This window comes from Schistocerca serialis, chromosome 9 (genome assembly GCF_023864345.2).
Source record: "Schistocerca serialis cubense isolate TAMUIC-IGC-003099 chromosome 9, iqSchSeri2.2, whole genome shotgun sequence".
Taxonomy (NCBI): Eukaryota; Metazoa; Arthropoda; class Insecta; order Orthoptera; family Acrididae; genus Schistocerca; species Schistocerca serialis.
Window position 1 is genome coordinate 38,277,771 of NC_064646.1, and position 14,342 is coordinate 38,292,112.

Below are 14,342 nucleotides of genomic sequence, written 5' to 3' on the forward strand. Positions count from 1 at the left end.
AGATCGCGAAGTCATCGACAAAAAGATAGCCTGAGACATTAGGTGGAATGCAATCCTTAATTGGATTGATCGCTATGGCAAAAAGGGCTACGCTCAAGACAGAGCCCTGAGGCACTCCGTTCTCCTGGAGGAAGACGTCAGACAATACGGAACCCACAAGTACCCTAAACTTTCGATCTGTTAAAAAGGAATCAATAAAAACGGGCAGGCGACCGCGTAGACCCCACCTGTGCATAGTGCGGAGGATACCTCCTCTCCAACAGGTATCATAAGCCTTCTCCAAATCGAAGAACACTGCGACCGTTTGGCGCTTTCGCAAAAAGTTGTTCATGATGAATGTCGACAAGGTCACAAGGTGGTCAACAGCGGAGCGGCGGCGACGAAAGCCGCATTGAACATTGGTAAGTAGCCGTCGAGATTCAAGAATCCAAACTAACCGAGCGTTAACCATGCGCTCCATCACCTTACAGACACAGCTTGTAAGAGAAATGGGGCTGTAACTAGAAGGAAGGTGTCTATCCTTCCCAGGTTTGGGTATAGGAACGACGACGGCGTCACGCCAACGCATGGGGACTTCACCTTCGGTCCAGAAGCGATTGTAGGTACGAAGAAGGAAGCTTTTGCCTGCCGGAGAAAGGTGTGCCAGCATCTGAACGTGAATCGCTTCTGGCCCCAGAGCAGAGGACTGGGACAGTGCAACTGTACGTTCTACTTTCCGCATAGTAAAGGGGGCATTATAATTTTCTAGATTCAGCGAGTGGAAGGAAGGTAGCCGAGCCTCTTCTGCCTCTTTCCTGGGAAGGAAGGCAGGGTGGTAATGGGCGGAGCTTGAAACCTCCGCGAAAAAGCGCCCGAAGGCGTTGGAGATATCCAGAGGATCAACAAGGGCTTCATCACCTGAAGTCAGGCCAGGTACCGAGGAGTGGGCCTTAATGCCCGACAGCCGGCGCAGGCCACACCAGACGACAGAAGAGGGAGTAAAACTGTTAAAGGAGCTGGTGAAAGAGGCCCAACAAGCTTTTTTGCTGTCTTTGACGACTCTACAACATTGCGCTCGGAGTTGTTTGTATCAAATACAATTCGCCAACGTAGGACGGCGGCGAAAGGTGCGTAAAGCACGTCGTCTAACACGGATAGCGTCTCGACAAGCCTCATTCCACCAGGGGACAGAAACGCGACGTGAAGAAGAGGCAGTACGAGGAACGGAACGTTCGGCAGCATTGATGATAACAGCCGTGAGGTATTCGACCTGACTGTCACAACTGAGAAAATCGTTGTCCGGAAAGGTCGGCAGGGGGGAGTAAAGTCCCCAGTCAGCTTTCGGTATGTTCCAGCTCAAAGGACGTGGGGATGGGGTGTGGTGAAGGAGACGAACGACACAGGGGAAGTGGTCGCTCGAATAGGTGTCAGAAAGGACATACCACTCAGACCGACAGGTGACAGTGGTAGAACAGATCGAGAGGTCCAAGTGGGAGTAGGTATGAGTAGAGTCCGAGAGGAAAGTCGGGGCGCCAGTATTGAGGCAGACAAGATGGAGATGGTTGAAGACATCCGCCAAGAGGGAGCCTCTCTGACAGGATGCAGGAGAGTCCCAAAGCGGATGATGGGCATTGAAGTCGCCAAACAATAAAATCGGCGGAAAAGCTGAACAATCGGGTGCATCATGTCAGCCCGACTAACTGCGGATAACGATGGATTGTAGATGGTACAAACAGAAAAAGTAAAGGCAGAAAGAGTAATATGGACAGCTATTGCTTGGAGTGGGGTGGTCAATGGGAGGGGATGGTAATAGATATCGTCCCGAACGAGCCACATGACCCCACCATGAGCTGGAATACCGTCCACAGGGGAGAGGTCAGACCGCTCTGAGGTATAGTGGGTAAAAGCAATACGGTCAGTTGGGTGCAACTTGGTTTCCTGGAGACCAAGGACGAGCGGACAGTGCAGGTGGAGGAGCAGTTGTAATTCCTCCCGATTAGATTGAATACCTCGTATGTTCCAATGTAACAAAGCCATCGCTAGTCAGAAAAGAGGGGGAACAAAACGGGTGAAGAGCTGGTCACCTCGACGGCCACAGAGGGCAAGGTGTCGAGGGAACAACGCTACAACCGGCGGGAGAAGGATCCTGTTCCATCGAGTCGTCGCCAGCGGCGGCCGCTTTCCCGGGTTGCGTAGGAGGGGCAGCATCATTCGCCGACGAGAGGGCAGCTGAGCACCTGGCAGCAGAGCGTCCCGGCGAAACTGAGGACGGCCGGGAGCAGCGACTCATGGATGGAGCGTCAGACGAAACGCGCTGGGGTGGAGAGGAGGATAAAGATTTCTTCTTGGAGGCCTTCTTGGAGGCCTTCTTGGAAGGCCGATGAGGCACGGGGATGGTGGGCTGGACCCGAAGAAGGTCCTCACGCACGGGGTCCGTTTTGGAACACCAGACCTCGGAAGCTGGGGTCCGGAACGTTTCCCCGATGGACACCTGAGAAGAGGATCGCTTCTCAGTCGGCGGAGGGGGAGGAGGGAGAGGAAGGGTGGCCCCCGGGGCAGATGGGGCAGGGGCCACGAGGGAGGAGGATTTGGAACGGAGGGATTTGGGAGGTGGAGGCATAAACCCTGGATGGGGTGAGGAGGTAGAGGGGGGACAGGATAGGGGTGAGGATACTGTGGAAGGAGTGGACACGACTGAGGCAAACGAAGTTGTCAACGTCACGGGATGGAGGCGGTCATACTTCTTCCTGGCCTCAGAATAAGAGACGATCCAAAGTTTTTAATTCTTGAATCTTCTTCTCCTTCTGATACGCGGGGCAGTCTAAAGATCTAGGCGAGTGGATGCCAGGACAATTGACGCACCGAGGTGGTGGGGTGCATGTATGTTCCTCACGAAGAGGACATCCGCAATCGCCACAAAGGGGCTCAGCCTCACACTGTGACGACATGTGCCCAAAGCGCAAACACCGAAAGCAGCGCATAGGATGCGGGACGTAAGGTCGCACATTGCACCGGTAGCACATCACCTTTACCTTCTCCGGGAGAACGTCCCCCTTGAAGGCGAGGATAAAGGCTCCGGTGTCGATGCGATGGTCTTTGGGGCCGCGCTGAACTCGCCAGACGAAATGCACGCCTCGGCGCTCCAGGTTGGCCCTGAGCTCCTCATCAGATTGCAGCAGGAGGTTCCGATGAAAAATAACCCCCTGCATCCTATTCAGCGCCAGATGTGGGACAATAGACACTGGGATGTCCCCTAGTCAGTTGCATGCCTGGAGCGCAGCCGACTGTGTGGTGGAGGCGATCTTTATAAGAACGGACCTCGATTGCATTTTACTGAGAGCCTCGATTTCCCCGAAGATGTCCTCGATGTGCTAGACAAAGAACATAGGCTTGGAGGTGGCGAACGTCCCCCCATCGGTCCGAGAACAGACCAAATAGTGGGGGAAGTACATCGCCCCAAGCCGGCGGGCCTGTCCTTCCTCCCAGGGAGTGGCCAAGGGGGAAAGGGCAGGAGAACCAGAACCAGAGACAGTACCTTTCTTTTTAAAAGACTCGGCCGCAGAGCGACCTGATACGTGTTGACGTTTCATCTGCGAAACGTCCGCCCTGATACCACCTACTCCGACCAGGGGCTCTCCCCACAGGCGCCACCCAGCCTCAGCAAGGGCCATCTGGCAGGATGACCGTTGCCGGGAGTCCCGATGCCCCAAGGAGACGGGCATCTACTCCTTGGCCGACGTGGGGAGGGTGCAGCTCAGGTATCGGCAGTACGATCCCTGTGTTGTCAGGGGGCTACAACCTAGAGGGTACATGACGACCCCACCACAACGGGCTGGCTACCATGCAGGATTTCGGGTGCCATGGAAAGTCCATCATGATCGCTGGTGCAGATGGGGACGCACTATGAGCGTAACTTGTGCAACCCATCAGGCGTTTAGGCCCAATTTGAGGAATAGTGGGTGTGGTTACAACGCCGGTACAATGCTGAGTGCCAAGGTCTTAGTGCACTGAGGACCAGTGATACACCATGTAAGGCGTCCTTCCCCAAAAGGCTCGTACTTCTGTAGAAATTTGAAGAAAGGAGGTCAAACCCCAAGGGGGACCATCACATGGAATGCCGAAACGGTTGAAACTCCTTTTAGTCGCCTCTTACGACAGGCAGGAATACCTCGGGCCTATTCTTATCCCAGACCCGCAGGGGCAGGACCGTGAAGTAATTACTCTAAATTTGTTGCATGAAGATATACATGAGTGATATGTTTGCTTCTTGGCACCTTCCTTACTGTAGCCTTCCATAATTCAGAAAGCCGGGGTACCTTAATTTACATAGTTATAACCCCTTCAGTTTATTGAAGTGATGATTCATGATCTGCACTGTACATGAAAAGTTTGGTTATGAAGTACTGAAAAAATGGTGTACTTTCTGAACCCCTATGAATCCCTTGTGATGATATGTACAACAGTGAATCATCTTTGTCAAGCAATAAATGCATAGTTAGTTTCTGAAACAAGTGGTATTCTTATGCATCCCCAAACTGCACCTATTAAATGGCCATCGAACTCATATAGTGTTTATGATGTATTGAATGTATGCGACACTTTGTAACTTGCCAGTATCAAGAAAGAAATTAAATGATTCAGAACAAGTTAGCATATTCCTTAGTCGCAAACCATGTGTAGATCAGCCTCCATCTCTTCAAATCCCAGTATAGAAATTAATCCTTACCACTGACGTTATCGATTGCGAGTAATAATTACTTAAATAATCTTAATTTATAGGCCAGTTCGTGTATACGAAAACATTAACGATTGCTGTTTATGCAGGTCCGGGAAGTTTATGGAGACAGCTAAGTACACCCTAAGAAGAGGAAAAAAGAAAGGAGCACCACAGAGGAATTATTCCAATGGGACGGAAATCGGTAGACGTGATGTATATGTACAGTCACACAAGTGATTATAGCTCTAGAAAAATTGGATGATTTATTGAAGAGAAAGAGCTTCACAAAAAGTCAGTAGCACGTTGGTCCACCTCTTTCCCTCATGCAGGCAGCTATTCGGCTTTGCATTCGTTGACGGAGTTGTCGGATGTCCTGAGTGATGTGATGTGATGTCACATTTTGTCCTATTGGCGTGTTCGATCGTCAGAATCCAGAGCTGATTGGAGGGCCCTGCCCGTAATGATCCAAACGTTCTCCATAGGGCAGAGACCTGGTGAAGTTGTTGGCCAAGGTAGGGTTTGGACAGCACGAAGGCAAGCGGCAGGTACTCTCGCCGTTTGAGATCGGGCATCATCTTACTGAAGTGTAAGGCCAGGATGGCTTATCATGAAGGGCAACAAAACGGACGTAGAACATCCTCCATGCACCGATGTGCTGGTCATAGGAGCTCATTTCGAAGCGGGTTCACCACTGAAGACAGTTCTACTCCAGTCAAGAAGATTCCAAGTCGAAGACGTGTGTGGAGACGCCCTAGACAGTGGTGAGGTACCAAACTGACTGACTGACTGACTGACTTCCGCCATACGACCCGGAACCTCTCCTCTGGTTGTCATCCACAGGACCCTCACAGCACAGCGGTACATCGACGGTATTCTACGCCCATTTTGTTCCCCTTCACGGCATGCCATCCTGGGCAAAGTAATGCCCACCCCCAAACGGCCAGAGTTTCTGTTGCTTGCCTTCGTGCTGCTCTCTACCCAACTGAAAACGTCTAGAGTATTATGGCCAGGGCGCTCCAACCAGGTCGGGACTTTGACTAACTAACGTGCCAGTTGGACAGAATCTGGCAAGATATCTCGCAGGACATCCAACAACTATCAATCAATGCCAGGTCGATTGACTGGTTGACTAAGAGCCAGACGTGTGGTTGTGTGTTATCGACTTGCCCAATTTGTGAAGTTTTTTTCCCTCCTGAATACATCATCCAATTTTTCTGAAACTATTATCATTTGTTTGTCTGTACATTTGCCGATTTCCGTCCCATTCGCATAATTCCTTCGTGGCGGGTCTTTTCTTGTCTTAAAGTATTTTTCCTAGACGATTCAATAAGTCAGGATATCGTTCCCTGATAACCGTGACCCAGAGTGGTCCCCATACGTGGTTGTATGAGGAAAACAAGTAACGAAAAGTAACGGAACACTCCCCATTGAATGTGGAAGGAAAATTATGGGAAACAGGTCCCTGAAGCTAGCGGTTGGGAACGGAAGGACACGGAAATCCCCCTTACGAACTTCTAGCACTTTGCGACAAGAATGAGTACATAATATGTTGAGCAGAAACCTATGCCAGGAAAAGCACCGTTTCCGTTGTATGACGGTTTCCTTCATATTGCAACGCGCCCACATCTGCTGAGGGAAAGAGGAAAGACCCATAGTTGCTCATTTGATCTTCCTACAAAACAAAACGGATCCGTTCTCGGAAGCTGTGCCACTGAATGTCCGTCGGATATGTGGTTTCAGCATGATGGTGTACCACCTCATTTCTCGCGTGCGGTTCGGAGACATCTGAACAGAGGATATGGCGAAAGACGGATAGGCCGAGGTGGTCCAACCGCGTGGCCGCCGCGATCGCCAGATTTACCTCCTACGGACGACTTCTTGTGTGGTCATACGTGAAGTTTAATTTACGAGACTTCTGTACAGACAGAGGAAGATCTGCTGGCACGATGTCTGCGCGCTGAACTTAGAAACTGACGAGACATCAGGTGGGATGGAATGTGCGTACCAGAACACGCTGCGGTCGCCACATCGAGCCGCTGTTGTAATGCATACAGCACAGTACGTACAGTATGCTCTGCTCTTTTTGTTTTGGAATAATATACACGCGTAAGTGTTAATACACACAAATGTTCTTGATTGATAAATGGATATATGATTATCATCCTTTCGAATTTCTATCTAATAATTGTACTGCGTCGCGCCTAATTCAGTTCCCTAGTCAGCAATTATACCTCTAAATTGAAACCTGCGGACTTTCAAATTAAACGATGAAAGGATGTGAGGTGGTGATGTGGCCCTCAACTACGAACCCTCCGACTCAGAGTTGCGATATTAAAAGTTTTGGCTGGTTTAGTTTTCTAGGGGCTGGGATATGTAGTTGCCGCATTTACGGTCAAATACTGCTGAGTCTACAGTATACAATAAAAATCCACACATGAATAGATTGGTCGAAGGTTTCTGTCACTCGGCAGTTGCGAATTATGAAAGTAAGAAATTTATAAATGAAAGATTGCAGTTAAATAAAATCTGCATGTACTATCTTAACGACTTTAAATGATGAGTACGATAGTAGAAGTACGCTTGAGAATGTGGTATATTTCTGAAAAATACACTTATTGTGTCGATGGTCCAGCAATTAAATAAAATATAAGTTGAATAACAGGGAAACAATAGATTCCTACTTCTTCACGTAATTAGTTATGAACAACAACATAGCTCGCGAGATATTCACTTCTGAACGCATACTACGTTTTCACTACAGAAGCCACTGAAATCACACAAGAGCACAGGTCGGCACCCCGAAATATTTCTATCCTCCGCGATCACACGCAAACTGCTCCACAGTCCAAGTCTTTCCGCCGACTGTCCGTCCGTCGCCGCCGTCGCGTCCAGCACTCACGTGTCCTGTGCCCTACTGCCCAGAACTACTTCGTGTCCTCTCCAGAAACGATGCTCCTCCCCAACCGCCATACGTCTAAGTAACGAGCGCTGTGATTGGCTAGAGCGCTCCCTCCATGTCTCCAAGCCAATGTGCACTCACAACATATTGAAACACACATGAAATACTGGATTTACATTTAAATAACTTGAAATTAAATAAATATTCCTACGGCAGGACCATAAACCTGCTGTAACACACATAATTAAATACATAAACAAACATATCAAAGGAATAGCAACAAAAGGTAGTCAAGTAGCCTAATGTCTCTGTGCTTTCTAAAACACAGTAACCAATTTCTTCATGAATAGTATATATAGGATGTAAACAAAGACATAGATGAGTAAATATATAAACATGCTGCTACCATTTCTTCGTGTAACTGTGGAGTACTTCTGGCCTGGCGCGGTCGATAGTAATCGGTCACTTTGACCTCCAATAACTCATGTGCTACGTAAGTTACATGCCTGTAATTCACGCCAATTCTTGTTTACACTAATAGTTTTCTAAAGACACGTAGATCGAGGAAATCGGATGAACCATTTAGATTTTGGAAATTCGTTGCTGGATGTTGCTTGTATAATTTATTGTCAGATACTACACTTTAAACTAATAAATATATTGAAAATCTGATTACACCATCAGAATTGTCGTGCTAATAATGGAAAAGGACATGTTCCTTTTTGAGGTATCACGATTCATCTGGATACTGTTAATTTCTATACGAACCGTGAAATGTCTACCATTAAGGTTTCACAAAGTCCGCCATCTTTGGCACTCCCGGCGTGTCTCCTCCATCGACACAGCGTCACAATGGAATTCCCAGCCACGCGGCTGGACCAGGCGCTGGGGCTACCCTTCTCGTCTGCCAAACGTTCGGCACTGTGTGTCTGCTGCCGGGCCCCAGCTGGCCGAGCGGCCCGTGCAGCCACGCCCACTCCGAACTTAGATTATTTTCAGGGCGTCACAATTCTCCGTTACCAAACAAACTGTTGTAGAGCAGAAACAGTCCGTTTCCGGACGCTGGTCCCTATTAAAAAACTTACGTACTCACTGATTTCTACAAGTCCTTTAAGTTTATAACAGGAATTTCCTAAAATTATGTAGAAGAAAACGATATATTGCGACACATCTGAAACGCTCTGATAGGGAGATGTTCAAATGTGTGTGATATCTTATGGGACTCAACTGCTAAGGTCATCAGTCCCTAAGCTTACACACTACTTAACCTAAATTATCCTAAGAACACACGCACACACGCACACACGCACACACGCACACACGCACACACGCACACACGCACACACGCACACACGCACACACGCACACACGCACACACGCACACACGCACACACGCACACACGCACACACGCACACACGCACACACGCACACACGCACACACGCACACACGCACACACGCACACACGCACACACGCACACACGCACACACGCACACACGCACACACGCACACACGCACACACGCACACACGCACACACGCACACACGCACACACGCACACACGCACACACGCACACACGCACACACGCACACACGCACACACGCACACACGCACACACGCACACACGCACACACGCACACACGCACACACGCACACACGCACACACGCACACACGCACACACGCACACACGCACACACGCACACACGCACACACGCACACACGCACACACGCACACACGCACACACGCACACACGCACACACGCACACACGCACACACGCACACACGCACACACGCACACACGCACACACGCACACACGCACACACGCACACACGCACACACGCACACACGCACACACGCACACACGCACACACGCACACACGCACACACGCACACACGCACACACGCACACACGCACACACGCACACACGCACACACGCACACACGCACACACGCACACACGCACACACGCACACACGCACACACGCACACACGCACACACGCACACACGCACACACGCACACACGCACACACGCACACACGCACACACGCACACACGCACACACGCACACACGCACACACGCACACACGCACACACGCACACACGCACACACGCACACACGCACACACGCACACACGCACACACGCACACACGCACACACGCACACACGCACACACGCACACACGCACACACGCACACACGCACACACGCACACACGCACACACGCACACACGCACACACGCACACACGCACACACGCACACACGCACACACGCACACACGCACACACGCACACACGCACACACGCACACACGCACACACGCACACACGCACACACGCACACACGCACACACGCACACACGCACACACGCACACACGCGCGCGCGGTTGAGGACTCGAACCGCCGCCAGGACCAGCCGCACAGTCGATGAGTGCAGATAGGGAGAGATATTTAAAGTTTCATTGCGGTAGAATGTGGAAAAAGTGAGCCTTCAAGAGTGTGGAGAAGTGCTGGCCTAAGTGTCGTAAGGTACAATGGTATTGGTGCGGTTTGGAAAGTGTAGGAAATCAAAGTGTTAGACATAGGTGAGGTGGGGGGGCAGATTTTTATGTAAATACAGGATCCGAGTGGGGGTGGGTAGAAATGGAAAATGAGGCAGAGTGCTTGGTGTTCAAGGGTTTGGAGTGAGTGATGTAATCGTATAAGACCTGGTATGGTCAAGCTTGTGGAACACCTATCTTAATTATCAATATAAAATCTTCATTTGTGTTCATACAAAGTACTATCAACTTACAATGAAGACAACAAAAGGAGAAGTGATATAGGAATATTACATTACCATTATGACCATGTTTAGCTTCTCGCAAGTTGTACAATCAAGTAGTGACACATTAACAGTGCTGTGGGTTCTGTAATGCTGCTGCGGTTTAAGAGAGAGGCAAACGTACAAATGATACAGGTAAGTTTTGTATGCACAGCCACAACCATCAGTTAAATTTCCAACATTGCTATTCTAGAGTTTCTTGTTTTCATGCAATAATTTAATTATGTTATTGTGCATACAGTGGTTCCCTCTAGCAGACATATCTATGTCTCTACCCTAAACAGCAGCATCATAGAACATTTCATGATTTTAATGTTTCAGTACTTGACTGTACAACTGATGACGAGTTCACATGAGAAACGATATTTTTCTGGTATTTTCTGTCATTTTTAATTTTTTAATTTTAGTTATTTTCAGTTGGTAGAACTTTTTATGAATAATATTTCTTCTGTCTATTTAGGATCTGAAGATTATTCCAATCACAGTCTAATATGGCCATATCATTCTAAAACCTTGTGATCTAGACAAAGAACAGTAATTCTACTGATATAATTGTGGAGGAATGACTGCCCAGGTGACATAGGTACAGGAAAGAGCACGAGGTTCGGTCAAGACTGATGGTTTGGAGGATGGGTGAGGGATGAAACTGCCATTTTGAGTCAGTTGTCAGCCTGAGTGTGATGTGATCTTTCTGATGTATGGCTAGTAGTTGGGATTTCGATGTTACTTTACAGTCGGGTTGATACAAGATACTTGTAATGTGTTAGCTGAATGTGTAGGCCAGTTTTAAATCGTGGAGAGGTCATAGTTGTGAAAGGTGTGGCTGGTTCGTCCAGCAAATACTGCTTGGACCTTTGATGGGTTGTTCTTGACGACCCTCGGTTGCAGGACGAGACAGTGTTCCACATGCAGGGAAGATACTGTTTAATTCTCGTGGAGAAAGGAACTTTACCGTCGTCGCTTCCCATGCGAGCCTTGAGGGGTATAACGTCCCAGCCCGGGTGCCCCTCTTCCACGAAGCGCGTCAGCACGGTGACGCGGTGACCCTTCTTGGAGAGCTCGTCCAGCAGCTCGCGGAAGACTATCCAGTGGCTCTTGCCGTCGTGCGGGAACACGGCCAGGATGTTGGCTCCCGCACAGGTCTGGGCGCAGCACAGCGCCACGACCGCAGCGACGGCCAGTTCTGATATCTGCAAGAGCAAAACACAAGTCAACTTCAACCCCAGTCTATGTCTGTCTGTCTCTGTCTCCTACCTTCCTGGATACGTCAGTCGGTAAGAGCGTTGCCCACGAGACAGAGTCCCAGGTACTAATCCCAGCTTGGCACGGTCATATTTTGCGAAGTGGTTTCAAACCAGTGGACAGCCAACTGTGTGAAAGATTCATTTGGGAACAGTCCCCTAGGCTGAAGCTAAGCCATCAATTCGCGGTATCATTTCTTACAGGAGTGGTAGTCCCGCTATGTATGAAGGAGAACTAATGCAAAGATTGGAAGGAGAACTAACGCAAAGATTGCAAGGAGACGGGGTACTGTCGGAAGTACAGCTGCGATGGTCGGCTGTCAGTCCTACTCGAATACCCCAGTTATTAAGATTCGATTAGATTAATACTTGTTCCATAGATCATGAATACGACACTTCGTAATGATGTGGAACGTGTCAGGTTAATAAAAGATGTCTGTACAAGATATTACATTACACAAAATATTGCATGACACTAATGTTTAAGTTGTTTTTTTCCCTTAATTTATATCTAAAAATTCAGCCAATGAGTAGAAGGAGGTGTCATCTAGAAATTCTTTTAATTTATTTTTAAATGTTAGTTGGTTATCTGTCAGGCTTTTGATGCTGTTTGGTAGGTGACCAAAGACTTTTGTGGCAGCATAATTTACCCCTTTCTGTGCCAAAGTCTGATTTAACCCTGCATAGTGAAGATCATCCTTTCTCCTTGTGTTATAGCTATGCACACTGCTATTACTTTTGAACTGGGTTGGATTATTAACAACTTTCATAAGTGAATATATATACTGTGAGGTTAATGTGAGGATCCCTAGATCCTTAAATAGATGTCTGCAGGATGACCGTGGGTGGGCTCCAGCAATTATTCTGATTACACGTTTTTGAGCAATGAATACTTTTCTACTCAACGATGAATTGCCCCAGAATATGATGCCATACGAAAGCAATGAATGAAAGTAGGCATAGTAAGCTAATTTACTGAGATTCTTATCACCAAAATTTGCAATAACCCTAATAGCATACGTAGCTGAACTCTGACGTTTCAGCAGACCATCAATGTGTTGCTTCCAGTTTAGCCTCTCATCAATGGACACACCTAAAAATTTTGAACATTCTACCTTAGCTACAGACTTCTGTTCAAAGTCTATATTTATTACTGGAGTTGTGCCATTTACTGCATGGAACTGTACATACTGTGTTTTATCAAAATTTAAAGAGAGTCCGTTTGCTGAGAACCACTTAATAATTTTGTGAAAAACATCATTTACAATTACATCACTTAGTTCTTGGATGTTATTACTATACCTGTATCATCAGCAAAAAGAACTAACTTCGTATCTTCATCAATGTGGAATGGTAAGTCAATGTATATGAAGAACGGTAAAGGACCTAAGACCAAACCCTGTGGGACCCCGTACTTGATAGCCTCCCAGTTTGAGGAATCAGCTGTTCTTTTTACATTACATGAACCACTTATTTCAACTTTCTGCATTCTTCCTGTTAAGTATGAATTAAACCATTTGTGCACTGCTCCCATAATGACTTAGCTTACCTAAAACGAAATTTGATATTCTGGGCCCGAGTCTTGGTCCAGCACACAGTTTTAAATTGCCACTAAGTTTAATAGCATCTTTTCGGCTCGAAACCGGTATTAATGTAGGACGTAAATTTAGACATGTACAGAATGACTGTAATCCTTACTTCAGTACGAGACTCGTTCTAGAGCCACGTTGCTCAAGTGGCTCGTAATACTGACTTATCAGTACCGCTCACGCTGGCACCAAACACACTTCTATGCTGTCTAAGGCATGATGCTCCATGGTCCCAATCAGTTTAGTCATGGATTATTGCTTTTAGCGCGCTATCTGTTCCTGTTTTGCCAACGAATGGTTCAAATGGCTCTAAGCACTATGGGACTCAACATCTGAGGTCATCAGTCCCCTAGACGTAGAACTACTTGCAGCTAACTAATCTAAGGACATCACACACATCCATGCCAGAGGCAGGATTCGAACCTGCGACCGTAGCAGCAGCGCGGTTCTGGACTGAAGCGCCTAGAATGTTGGGACTTTGCTCTAAGCAATCATTTTGCTGCGCCACGACTGTTTAAAACATCTATCACCTGAGAGTGCACCTATATTGTTGGGTAACCAGTGCTAACTGTAGTAATAGTACTTTATCAGCCAGTGCAGAAGATTTTATTTACCATGTTAACCTTAGACTTAACTGCAATGATTAGCAACTCAAAGAGCACTATTCACCATTACAGATGATTGTGCTGAAATTTGACCACATATATCTTTGAGACCTACAGTTCTGAAGATTCCTCCCCCCTCCCCCCCCCCCCCCCCCAGACACCACCCTGCTGTCTATTTCTCAAGTCGCTTTTGACCCAGTTCAAGGCACTATCTGCCATTTGCTGTTTCCCAGTAGTATATCAAAGCTGAGAATGTCAACTGCTTTGCTGAAGTCTAGTAGTGTCATTGTGGCCTCGCGTTTGTCTGTGCTATGTTTAAAGTCATCGCTTATGGTTGTTGGGTTGCAACTAATTTAATTGGCACAGCTGAATAACAAAGACGCTGCTAGGGATAACGCAACAGCCTCATGAAGATCTTTCATATGGGACCTGTCAGATACATCAGGGGCGACCTGATGATGGCAGCAAGTACTGCCACTGTGGCATA

At 47.8% G+C, this 14,342-nt stretch overlaps 1 protein-coding gene across 1 annotated transcript in view; it reads right to left on the bottom strand.

Moving 5' to 3' along the window:
- The window catches only part of LOC126419268 (UDP-glucosyltransferase 2-like), a 135,608-nt gene that overhangs the window by 54,981 nt on the left and 66,285 nt on the right, over window positions 1-14,342 (bottom strand). The window contains exon 2 of the mRNA XM_050086425.1: window positions 11,373-11,610. Within this exon, the coding sequence (XP_049942382.1) occupies window positions 11,373-11,610 (238 nt within the window). The remainder of the gene's footprint in view (window positions 1-11,372; window positions 11,611-14,342) is intronic.